This window comes from Wasmannia auropunctata, unplaced genomic scaffold (assembly GCF_000956235.1).
Source record: "Wasmannia auropunctata unplaced genomic scaffold, wasmannia.A_1.0 LD335725.1, whole genome shotgun sequence".
NCBI lineage: Eukaryota > Metazoa > Arthropoda > Insecta > Hymenoptera > Formicidae > Wasmannia > Wasmannia auropunctata.
This window is the reverse complement of record NW_012027165.1, coordinates 23,600-36,837: the sequence shown is the minus strand read 5'-3', so window position 1 is coordinate 36,837 and position 13,238 is coordinate 23,600. Positions and strand designations below refer to the sequence as shown.

At 31.3% G+C, this 13,238-nt stretch overlaps 2 protein-coding genes across 2 annotated transcripts in view; one reads left to right on the top strand and one right to left on the bottom strand.

Moving 5' to 3' along the window:
* Nucleotides 1-569: 569 nt before the first annotated feature.
* Nucleotides 570-8,369, top strand: LOC105456300 (coiled-coil domain-containing protein 37-like). Its single transcript, XM_011700246.1, has 7 exons — nucleotides 570-806; nucleotides 1,107-1,332; nucleotides 1,886-2,143; nucleotides 4,571-4,943; nucleotides 5,018-5,247; nucleotides 7,197-7,520; nucleotides 7,793-8,369. The coding sequence occupies exons 1-7, from the start codon at nucleotides 664-666 to the stop codon at nucleotides 8,108-8,110; spliced, it is 1,872 nt and encodes a 623-aa protein (XP_011698548.1). The 5' UTR covers nucleotides 570-663; the 3' UTR covers nucleotides 8,111-8,369.
* A 714-nt stretch (nucleotides 8,370-9,083) lies between these two features.
* The window catches only part of LOC105456299 (ADP-ribosylation factor-like protein 4C), a 13,759-nt gene continuing 9,604 nt past the window's right edge, over nucleotides 9,084-13,238 (bottom strand). Inside the window, exons 3-4 of the mRNA XM_011700244.1 lie at nucleotides 11,369-11,584; nucleotides 9,084-10,472 (exon numbers count right to left, since the gene is read on the bottom strand). Coding sequence (XP_011698546.1) covers nucleotides 10,276-10,472; nucleotides 11,369-11,584 — 413 coding nt within the window. The 3' untranslated portion in view covers nucleotides 9,084-10,275. The remainder of the gene's footprint in view (nucleotides 10,473-11,368; nucleotides 11,585-13,238) is intronic.

The window sequence follows — 13,238 nt, the reverse complement described above, 5'->3', positions numbered from 1 at the left end:
GGAACTTTGCAAAGTTAGGAAAAAATTTTGCGATTTGTCACATCTCCATTTGTATCAATGCAACTCCGAAGAAAGTCAGTTAATCGTTTTCTAAAATACCAACTTGAAAAGTGGAGATTTCAAGCTGTAAAATGCTTTTTTAAAAATCTAGTTACATTCATTTTTGACGAAGTTGCTCTATCTTGAAATTTGCCTATTTTGAGAGAATATAGAACAGGTGATCGTTTAATTTTTTGGATTAGTATAGGACTATAGATTAATAGATATTCTTTAACAATTATATAAATATGTAGACCAAAATATCCTCTTTGTTGCTAATCACAAATATGAAACAAAGCATCTCTTATTTTTCTGAAATTCTTGCAAATGCAATTACTATTATCTAAATTTCCCCACTGCACTGTTCAAATTACCCCGCTGTGCCCTACCATTTTTATTGTATAAGTAATTAATACTCTAAATTAAAATACGTATCACTTAAGCTTTATTTTTTTAAATTGTTTTTATTTTTATGAGATTCTTTTTTTATACCTATGTATACAGAGCTCATTGAACACAGCTCGACAACAAGAAGAGCGCAATGCGCATGTCAAACAAATTAGATTTCTCGGTGGATCTCACGTAGTTACTGTGACTTTTGGAAGTGCCTTTCGATTTTACTTAATGAGAAAGAAAACACAGAAGATGAGCTCCAAACTGCATGGGGTTGACCGAAGAAATCAGCTATCAATGACACACAAGAAATCAGATGTAACACCTCGGAATGAATCGGCCATTAACAATAACGTTTATCGGAATTTTCCAAGGTTAACCGTGAGAATCGAATTTTATCCTGTTATGCCCATTTCTATATCAATATAGATTAACTTTAATCTCAGGGTTTAACTTACTTTTTATCTTTTCCTAATTCTAAGAATTAAATAAAGCTAAAAAGAATAAATTAAACTTTTATTAAAATTAATATATATTGATAGAAATAAACATTAGTTACGTTTTTCACTCTCATGCCTTTTCGGTTTGAAATAAAACGAGCATGTATATGTGCTTTAGAGCAGAACGTAAAAGATTCAATTTGTTATTAAACGAAAACCTTTAAAACTTGCTAGAACACAACATTACTCGACCAGCGGTCAGGGTCAATTCCTGAATGAAGTAGAAAATGTAAAGAATGAACAGCAATCACCCTTTGCTTTTCCTTCCTGTTCCCAAACATTGGCCTATCTCCAATGGTGGAAGGCGAAGAAGAAGAAAGCGATATCCGAACGCGGCAAAAGAGTCTACAAGGATCGACATAAAATTCCGCAATCCCACAAAATTTTGCAAAGATTACACGTAAGTTATGTTAATTCTTATCTGTTACTCTGATGAGTATCATTTGTGCTGCAAAATAACATTATATAATTTAATTTATTAAATGCTCAAAGTATTTAACCATTAATGTGTAAACCTGGATAAAAAAAATCCTGATCATATCTGAACATTTTAAAAAATTTTTTATATTTAATATTTATAAAGACTTTTCTAAAAAATATCTTAATAAACCTCTTTAAAATTTATCAATTTTCTTCGAAAATTATAGAATAAGAAATTTTTAAATATTTTAGAAATCACAAATATAAATTCTAAAAAGACTTCAACTTTCTTAGCATTTCTGAAAAGTGTTCTGATTTATATAAAAAAATCGGAAAAAATTTTTTAAAAATTATAAAATTTATTAGAAATTTTGAAAAATTATGTAAAAAAAATTCTAAGAAAATTTTTCAAGGATCGTCTTTTTATCCTTAAGTTTTACAACCGCTATAGCAAAATAAAAAAGAGAATATTTCAGTGAATACATATATAATACGCATTGTTATGATTCCTTAACAACTTAATATAAGTACAGGTGGACGTTGAGATAGAAGCGGAGAAAGCAAAAAAACACAAAGCTGTGGATAAAGTGATTGCTATGACGGATGTGGATCCACAGTATTTTACAGAATTATCCGGCAGATCTGTAAAAGAAAAGTTTTCATTGGAACAATATGTTCAAGATGTACGAGAGATATTAAAAACAAAACTCCTTATTGGGCAAGAAAAAGATGATTGTATTCGCATTGATCAACAGTTTGAGCAAGAACTACGTCGATTACGACAAATTCAGGTATAAATTTTAACTCTAATTAAATTAATATTTTTACCAGAAATATTTATAGAACAATGATATTTATACAAAAATGTGACATTTATTACCGTCAAAACCCATAATCCGTTAAAATCCAATTTCACTAGTTAAAAGTTTTAACAGTTTTGCATGAAAAATCGAAAACTCACGTAGAATAGTACAATTATAAACCTCGTTTCACTCCGTAAACAGGGGGAGGGAAAGGGGGGGCTAGCTGAATTGGACCTATAGCTGCGCGTGAAAAATCGAAAACTTATGTGAAACATTATTATTATTGATCTCGTTTCGCCCCGTAAATAGGGATAGATGTGAGTTTCCATGCAACTAATTTTAAATAATAAAATCGAGTTTTAATGGATTTTGGGTTTTAATAGTAATATATATAGGAATTTATTGAAAATTTCTTGTAAAATATGAAGAATTTTAACATATAAATAAATTCGCCTTTAATGTCGGTCGATGCTGGATCTTGATACTTAATAATATTTTTATATTCTAAATTTAAAAATTTCATTTTTTTAGCTATTTAAACTACGTGCCGAACAAGATGTTTTACTTAATTAACGTAATTATCTGAAGTCTTTTCTTCATTGTTATCGATGACACAAAAAATATATAAAAAAATTATATTGTTTGGGTAAAAAAATATACACATTACAATTATTCTTTTTGTTAAAGTATACTTTTCAGCGATTTGAAGATTAATTATGTACATATATTTATTAAAATGAATTTTATTACTTCCGCAGATTTTATTAAACAGGGTTATCAAATTTAAAAAAAGAAAACGAAAAAAGATTTTTGCCATTAATTTAAAGCCGTAAAAATGGAGCTAATATAAAGTAATAGTTGTAAGTAAATTATTAAAAATTGCAAAATTTACATTTCAAGACTGTAAACGTACTTTTCTGAAACTATTATTTTTGAAAACGGTGGCCACGATAACTCGAGCACGATTTATCTGATTACTTTAAAGTGAGACTTTTGATAATATTTTGCATTGGCTGACAGAAATTTTTCTTTAAGTTATAACAAAGAAAAGCATAAATTTTTTGAGAATACGCAATTTTCATTATTTAATAGATATGTCTAGTTTAATAAAAAATAAAATTTTTGAAAATTCTTTCTATGAACTAAAAATGACAAGTGTAAAATAAAAAAATGCTTACTTTTTATGTTAAATAATTTACAGAAACTAAAATCTTGGCTATATAGACGCGCACTAATTACGATAATTATTTAAAACATTATTATTGTTCATTATTTCTTTCTGTATTTTTGTTATAATTTTAATCTTAATTTTATTTTAAAAAATATATTTTTCAACAAACTCGATTTATCTATCTCTTTAAATAAAAATTTCATATGGTGTTGAAAATTACCTATTTTTTTGTTTGTTATAATATACAACGTAATTCTTTAACACTATGTGGCAATTGACAATTTACGAAATTTTTTTTGCTTTATATGTCTCCAATTATGACTAAAGTTATTTGATATACTATATTTATATTACTTATAATTTACTTTTTTCTCTTATACCATAATATAACTATACGTACGCGTATGTATATGTACACACACACACACACACACAGTATTAATCTTACACTGTGTTATATTTTTAACCGAAATATTGCGAAAGTTAAAATAGGACATTCAGTATACATCAGTTAATGTATATGTAAATTTATTTATATTTTATATTATTATATACTTACTATTGGAGAAAGCTATAGATTGCATGTATAACTATTCCATATATTTTATAATATATACCTAATTAATACATAATAAGATATAAAATAATTTTAAAAACATATAGATTAGATATTGCATATCATTTTATTACTTTTCATAATTTTAATAACGAACATAGAGAAAGAGATTTTTCTTGAAACCTTGTAATGATAGCAAAAGAAAGTATCGCATAAATTATTTGAAAAAAATGCCAATTTCTAAAACAAGCGCGTCATTAATAGTACAATGTTTTTAATTTCTGATCGTTTGACAAAATGATAAACTTTATCTTTCTCTTCTCCTTCTACAGATTTATATAGAATTCGAATCCATTTCCAAACACAAGTTAATTAATCAAATTTGATGTATTGATGTTCCTTGTATATAATAACTTTAAAATTCTCTAAAATAATAATTTCTCTTTTATACATTTTCTTGTATCATCAATAGCAACGGAAATAATGTTTTAGTCAGCTTGACTAAAATTTCGTGTAGGTGCAAAAGCTGCCTTATTCAGCATGAGATTACTGATCCCTCGAGTGAATATATTTTGATATATAAATTCGTTCATTTTACGGTAAAATGGACGAATTTATATATCAAAATATTAACTTGTGTTCTGCAAAAAAATGTTATATAAAAATATTAACTTGTGTTCTGCAAAAGTATCGTTGTCGGCGATACGTAAGCGGCTTCGAGGAATTCCTATCGAAAGATCACGAGAAAAGTATGCGTATGCTGGAGAAAGCGGAACAGGAAGCGAAATTGACGGAAGAGATTAGCGTCCGGAGAAATGAGCTCGCGAAACAATTCGGTCAGAGCAGGCTGGACGTTTACGTCTGGGAGGAAAATTGGAGACTGGTGAAAATGTGTCAAATATTCCTTTTTCGGGTATCACCTGTCACTTGGAGGGTCAAGTACGAGTTGTTCCAACAGCCCGAGTCAGGAAGGAGCGTTGGCTTCGAAGAAACTCCATCAGGGGATCTGTTTAGCAGATACAAAACACTAGATGAGAGCGCATCCTTAGAGGCCTTGATAGGTAATGTCAAGACAGAACATTTGACGCTAAATACTTTTCAAAACTTCTTCTCTTAATAAATCATTTCGTGTTAGAACTATTCGAAGAGGATATCACTGAAGCCGGCCCGTCCGAATTGTACTTCGAGGATCCATTCGATTTGATCCGCTTCTTTCGTGCGATGGAGACTCAAAATCTAAATGCACTCATACATCTCGAATCGCTCGCCGCACCGATGGCTGACATGGCCACGACTATCACTGTGACTGAAGCGCAGATCAAACGAGAAATTAGCGAAATCACTTCAACGATCAATGACTTGGAAGTGCGTACCTTATTCAAGTTCAAGTTTGATTAATGTTCAAGTAATTTATGAATTCGGCATGCTAATGCATTTTGAATATTTTAAAAAAGGGTCTAACATTTTAGTGACATAATATTCAATATAAGAGGAATAAAAGAATGCTTAATCAACATAGACTAAATAATAAACCGTCAAAATAAAAATAATTTCTATTTTTAGTAATACAAGTTGCTCGTTTCCTTATATAGAATGCTTCCTTTTTTTATCCATCTTGATGAAAATTTTTCTTAGAACTCTGTACATAATATTTCAGCATTTTTCAGAATACCTGTATAATTTTATAATTTTTTAGAAAATTTCTTATGTCGAATTTTTATACGAATTGGAACACTTTTCAAGTATGCTGAGAAAGTCTATTTTCTTAGAAAATCATCTTTTTTAGAAGTAAAAATTCTGAAAATATTTTATAATTTTTTTATAATTTCTATTTTGATATTTCTATAATTTCTGAAAAGAAACTTATAAAATCTGAAGTTTATTTTTCAGAAATCTTCATAAATTTAAATATGAAAAATGCTTAAAAATGCTTAAAAATGTTATGAAAGATTATGAGAATATTTTTCACTAGGCCATAAATCGATTTTTCGATCTATGTTGAACCAGTATTCTCATTTGTAATTCTTTCAGTAAAATAATAAAAACGTAACAAGAGATTCAGTAATTATACTATACGTTCCTACATTAAATTTTTATATACAGAGTTTCCAGAAAGTGGCGGCAAATTCATAAAAGACTGAAAAGTTTCATAATGAAAAAATTGTTTTCGGATTTTGTTTAATTTTTTAAATAATTTAGATAAACAGGCTCACTAGAATATATCAAACATATTAAAGTAGAAGCCGTATGCGAGCCAACACGGACGGTGGTGTGTAATAATTTTTTTACAATATCCAACCACACGCAAATTGCGCGCATATTCGTCGGTCTTGAAACACAGTTCATTACATGAGGCCGGAATAAACTTGTAACAAATTAAATCAATTAACGATTCAATCTCTTTGATGCTATACGCATCTATAAGAATCCCCTTACCCCCGAATCTGTAAAGAATTTTATTGTGAAAAAAATCACCTCAGCTCTCAGCCAAGAATCGAACCCGAATCTCCACGTTTGCCGGACGGGCATCCTACCTTTAGACGACCGAGGTATGTGACGATTTTCTTCGCAATAACCGATATGTGTAAACAATTTAAAGAAAAGACGCGATAAATTGCCTACACATGTCGGTTATTGCGAAGAAAATCACATACCTTAGTGGTCTAAAGATAGAACGCCCATCCAGCAAACGTGGAGCTCCGGATTCGATTCCTGGTTGAGAGCTGAAGTGATTTTTTTCGCAATAAAATTCTTTATAGATTCAGAGAAAAGGGGATTCTTATAGCGTATAGCATCAAAAAGATTGAATCGTTAATCGATTTAATTTGTTACAAGTTATTCCGGCCTCATGTAATGAACTGTGTTTCAAGACCGACGAATATGCGGCGCGCAGTTCACGTGATTGAAAATTGTAAAGAAATTATTACACACCATCATCCGTGTTGACTCGCATACGGCCTCTACTTTAATATGACTGATTTAATTTCTTAATTGAATAAATTTTCACAATGCCTCTAACTTCATTACCATCATACAGCTATCGATAATATGTTTAATGAAAATAGATGTCTAGCGTTTTAAAAAGATGCCACGACACGAAGTACTTAACAAAAAAAGTTATTCAGTTTAACCGGATCTATCATCCTTTTATGTTTGTCACCACTTTTTAGAAATATCCTGTATATCCTGTATACCAAATATCTCAAATGAATTTCTAATGAAATACGTTTTTTTTTTAAATTCTATATATATTTTCAAGAATTACTGCATCTCTGACATTAATGATTAGTCTTATGAATCGAAGTATTCGATAGAATTCTATCGCCAAAGCAGAAAAGAGAGCGGATAACCTCGAGGAATATGCTAATTACCTTCTCCGAGATGTCTTCCGACGTCTAATTTGCTCTGAAGAGGTGCTCTATCTTCGCGTTTTCATAGAGGATACGTACGAGAGCTGCGTAGGTCCAAACGATGCGAATCTTGATAGTTTTTCGATGATGAAGTGGATCGAAAAAATCCACGAAGAGCTTAATCTCCAACTAGATAATCTGCCGCGCGAAATCGTTCGTGCTTGCGAGCGGGAAGGATTTCGTCAAGAGATGAAGATTATAAAGGAAGCGGAGGACGCCGCAAGAAAGGTAAATAATTTATATTTAAACATCTATATTTTACTCGTGAATGAGTGAACTTATATTTAATTTAGTTTAAGCCTTTCCGTCTTCAGTTTTTATTGTTAAACTCAATATCTTAAATAATGAAATCTTTAGATTTTTAATCTTAAATTTAATATCGTAAACAATTAAACTTTTATCCTTAAATTTAATATCTTAAGTAATGACTACGTTACACCGATTGTTTCATAATTATTTGCTGCAAACAATGTTTCAACCGTAACTTGTATTATTACTAGTTCGAGTTAATGCATCGACTACTGGACGCGCTGAAACGCATCATGGAACCACCTACAAAGAAGAAACGGCCACTAATTCGGCGTTCAGTACCTATCACGGCCAAGATGAGACTACCATCACGTTTGCCGAAGCCGGCGGACGAGGAAGTCCAATATCTCACCTTCTTCACCGATTACTGCAAACGCGATGATTTCATCACATATCTTTCCAAGTTTCCGAAAGATTTCGACTTGACATTCCAAAGCAAACGCGATGACATTGAGATCGAGACAACAATCAATGATGTATCTCCGAGTCGAGAACAAATGCAGGAATAGGGGAGAGGAGGGGAAGAGAAAGAGGCGGAGGAGAGAAAATGAATGTACCATCATTGAAAACGTAACGGAATCAGCACATTTATTTGAAAATTCCTCGTGCGTGTATATATCCGAAAGGATCGTATCAGTCTAACGCGCTACGCATCGTCGATTACTTAGCTAGCGCTATTAATAATATGTATACATAAATAGGCAATTTAACGATCGATTGAAGCACGAGATAAAATATTCAGAGATAATAAAACACAACAAGGGGCAAGTATAGTATACAATAGAATTTGGAACGACAGTCGATATAAAAACAACAACCATGCTTGACAGTAATCTCTTGGCTACAAGGCGCCAGTTCACGCATTCTTTCGCTATAAACCTTATAAGAAGACTGCGATATACACTCTACCTTCGAGTACCTCTTTTCCTTTACACGAGCAACTTTTTTTATAAAATATTCTACTAGAGATAATGTACACATACACACACCACACACATACACACACACACACACACGCGCGCGCGCGCGCACGCACGTACGCACGCACGCACGCACACGAAATATATACGTATACATATACATATATCCTCTAGTAGACAACAGCGATTCTACGTCAAATTAAATAGCAAATAAGTAAATTTTTAATTCTTGCTGAATCTTTTTGTACTTGTATATATATTGAATATAGCATAATATTGTGTTTTAGTGCCATTACAATGATTTTTGAGAACGTTTTAGTTAAAAAAAATATATAAATACATATATAAAACATTAAAAGGGGCAATAATTTATTGACATTAAATAATCATCAATAAATAGCAGGGCAATAGGAACTCGAAAGTTTTTCATAAAAACATGTAGCAACATTTCGATGAGTAACGTAATCCCATTAATTGCAAACATACACTCATTTATCAAATATTTTGATTAATTCTGTGAATTGAAAAAGAATGAAATAAAATTAACAAAACTGCACTGTATCAAAAATTTTGTAATAACAATCGTGCTTCTTTAACAATAAATTCTCTACAATATGTCCCATATATTCAATAAATGATAAGGATTTTACCAAAAGGTATATTACGAAATAAGAGCAGCATCCTACTCGCGTGTATAATTAAAATATATTGTTGCTGTGTTGCTTTGTATTAAAAAATATGGCAACAATTAATCTTTGCAGCAATAACATCCAATTTCGCTAAGTAATTTATGATGATTTATATTGCCACAAATTTCCCGACGTTGATCAACTTCGTTGCTCGTGTTAATGCATCTTTGCATTTGGTGCCAGCATAAAATTACAACTTTTCCGATTTATTTACAATTGTTTACTTACATTTATACGACTTTCGCATTGTCTTTTTCTTTGTCGCAATGATAGATTTTCCACAGTCGACTAGCATTGTCACACGTTTATATTTATAATCATTTTAATCATTACATTGTTGCATACAAAATAAATCTAATCCAGTATAAAATTAAATTTTATTTAGTTTTCCTTTTACAAGAAAGAAAACTCGCGATATAACTGCATTATTTTAAACTTAATCTAAATAAATTTATTTGCAAATTGTGCCAAAAACACAATTGCACAATATTCTCTTATGATAAAAGAGAATTTGTGTCTCAAACATACACTTCAAGTATATTTTTCATATCTTTTGCGTCATGAAAATATTTCATCTGACATTTTATTTAAGCAATAAATCAAAAATATTACCAATGGATAGTATATTAATTAACATTGATTTCGAAAATTTCATAACGTTAAAATCAATAATCTCAATGTTTAGCAAACAAATTTTATATGCAACAATAGGAACAGTCGTTAAAATTTCTCCGTTTCTATCTTTCCTCATGTTCATATGCAGCTCTACACCGGCATATATATACTTATATGTACACGCATACATACACATGCACATACACACTCGCGCACATCTCCGAGTAACTCCAACAGTATTTTCGCTGACAATGAGAGCAAAAGTCAGAAAGAGAGAGGTGATCGCATCCTTCGTGATCACCGTTCACTTCTTTCGAGTCAACGTGTTACGTCCTCATCGCAATTAGAAAGAGAGGACGAAGTGGAAGTTGTGGAAAGCGTCGCTAAAGGAGAGGCTGTCCGCGATCGACAATATCAGAAGACGCATGTGCAGTCTTCCGAGGCCCTGGCCTACCTGGCCCGTTTTCGATTCAGTTTGGCTAGCTTGCGCCGTTTCAAGATCAACTGATACAGCGTGTCCAAGCCCTCGTGAAGTCCTTCGCCCGTAATAGCGCACGCCGGCTGCACACGAATACAAGCGCTGCCCGGCATTCCGGCTAGTTCCAACACTCCCAAATGCTTTTCCAGTTCGCCAACTTCTTTCGCACCTGTACGGTAGAGAGTTCGTTAACAAAATGAAGCAGACCGTAATTAAACATTAAATATTTTCATTAAATTTCGTTTCAACTATTCCATAATTCAATAAACTATACATTCCAAAGTGAGATATCGATCAAAATTGCAGTGCTTTGCTGAATAAATTCACATAAAATCTTTATATCACACAAGTTGCATAAACTTTATTCGTATTCACTTTCCGCCGTAATATACAATTAAAGAATTATTCAGAACTCAAGTGGAAAGTAGAACGAGGTATCTAAAATTGCGAAACCTGCGCATTCAATTGACAATCATAAAAAAAGACTAATGGCTAAAAATACTAAAATAATGCTATATGTCGCATTTATTTATTTATATCTTAAAAATTTCTCATTTCAGTCTGCTTTACACGCAAAATGTCACAATAATAACAACATGTATGACAGATCTTCACATATTTTTTCTACCTTCGAGATTTTCTTTTAGAGACTTTTAACGTCTTCTTGTGAGTTACAAATTATTTTTCCGTCGATAGCAAAAAATACTTTAAAAAAATGTATTTTTTCACATTTTTATATTATATAACTTCTTTTTTGCAGTGTGTAGTACTTTAGAAAATTTGAGAAAAACACGACGTTCGTGACGATGCGGAAATGACAAGCGCAACGCGCGCGCTATGGTTCATTTAAACCAACTGCTACGAACATAATCAAATTTGCACACAAAAACAACAAGTGTGTCTGCTGCGTCATATTACAAAAAGGTTTGAAAAAGGAACATGTTAAATAAATATGAAACTGCCAATAAAAGGAAGATATAATTAGAAAACACAAGAATAGTATTTTCTGATTAAAAAGACGGTTCAGTGATTTTGAGATATAATTTATAAGTATATCGATTTTACCAGGCAAATCTTGCTTATTGGCGAGAATTAGAATCGGCACACCCGCATTGTCCGGACTCCTCGCCGTCCTGGTAAGCTCCATTTTTGCCTCCTCGAGCCGCTCAGTATCGCAGGAATCAACGACGAAAATAATGCCGTCGGTGCATCTCGTATAAGATTTCCACAGCGGCCGTAGCTTTTCTTGCCCGCCGACGTCCCATACAAGAAAATTAACACCTGTGATCAAAAAACATACCACGTTCCAATGAGGACAGAATCATAATGATATAACGCGGGCGTCCGCGACTCATTGCATTTATAATCGAACCTTCATAAACTTTATAGTTACTGGGACCCGAGCGACTTCCCAATTCTTGATAAGCATTCTTCAATCTCTGCTCAATCTCAATAGTGACGCACATGCATAGAATTAGAACAATGTGTAGAAGAATTAAAAAAGTGTAAAAAATATGTAGAAAAATTAAATAGTAGGAGAACAGCAATAAGAGAAACCCAGTTTACGGAAGCACAACTGGTGATAGACAGGAAAACAGTCAAGAAAAAGGATAAAAAAGAATGCGAAAAAAATTTGACAGTATCAAACTTTGTAATACAGAATATTTTAAGAGCAAATGTTCTTTTAATTTTTTGACATAAGTGGAATCTTTATTTGTTGTCGAATATATCGAGAAAGACCATTGTTTATTGTAACTTTTTTATTTCTTACGTCATGGGGAGAGTTGCCAAATGCGTACCGGTCTCATAAAGCGTATCTCTTCAATATTTTATAGTTCCACTTAATAGAAACAACATTTAGTAATAAAAATATGAAGTAAATATAAGAAATGTGTAAGATAAACAAAAAATGAACAGGTTACATCTTGTTTTGTGCATGTTATCAACATTTTAAAAAATCAGATACAATTGTAAATTTTTGATCAATTTATATAGCTGATACTAATGTAACCATGCAATTTTTAATTAAATCGTTATTTTTCCTAAAAGAAAGTTTATGATAGCATATTTTACATTCATTGTATATACATATTTACAATTATTATAAAAATTATATTAATATTTTTATCACCTCTGTCAAGTTTCCTAAATCGTACCTAACCTAACCTAACCAGCATAAGAGTTCTTATATCGTATCGGTACAATTTAGGAACACTAATGTATCTTTATCTTTAGATCACATGACATAATTAACATTATGTTTATTTTAATACGATCGAAGTTGTTCGGTAGCAAGTCTGTAGAGAAAAAAACCGTCATCGAGTTGTGTAAGCAAAACAGCTATATTTTTTGATAAATTACAATTAAAGTAGATATATTAATTCATGATTCTTTTATCAATCTTGTGTTTTTAATTATTTTCATTCATAAATTTAATAGTTTAGAAGGAGGTACTATTAATATGTGGAGACGAACAGACCGCCACATGACCAAATTAATTTGCTATTAGTAAAAGATTTAACATGTAATATCAGATGCCTTGAACATCAAGCTACAATTTCCAACGTTTGTTTGCATTCTAAATAGTACCAAATGTGAAATATAACCAAAAATATGTTAAGTGGTACGCATTCGGCAACACTCCCCTATATTAACGGTTATTAACGAAATAAAATTATTGAGGGTATAATAGTGTATCATTCATTGCTGAAGAAAATCTGAAGAAAGCCGAAACGCAAAAGAAAATTTTGTATGGAAATGTAGCCAACATTTAATATATTTTTAATAAAAATTTTGTACGTACTAAATTCTGCACGTTAGACTTTTATTGCCTGTTTTATAATTCCAAGGGTTACTTAATCAGCACACAATATTTTTTAAATGTTTTTTTTTCATTTCCTAAACTTATTTTGGAAAAAATATTTATTTAACATTT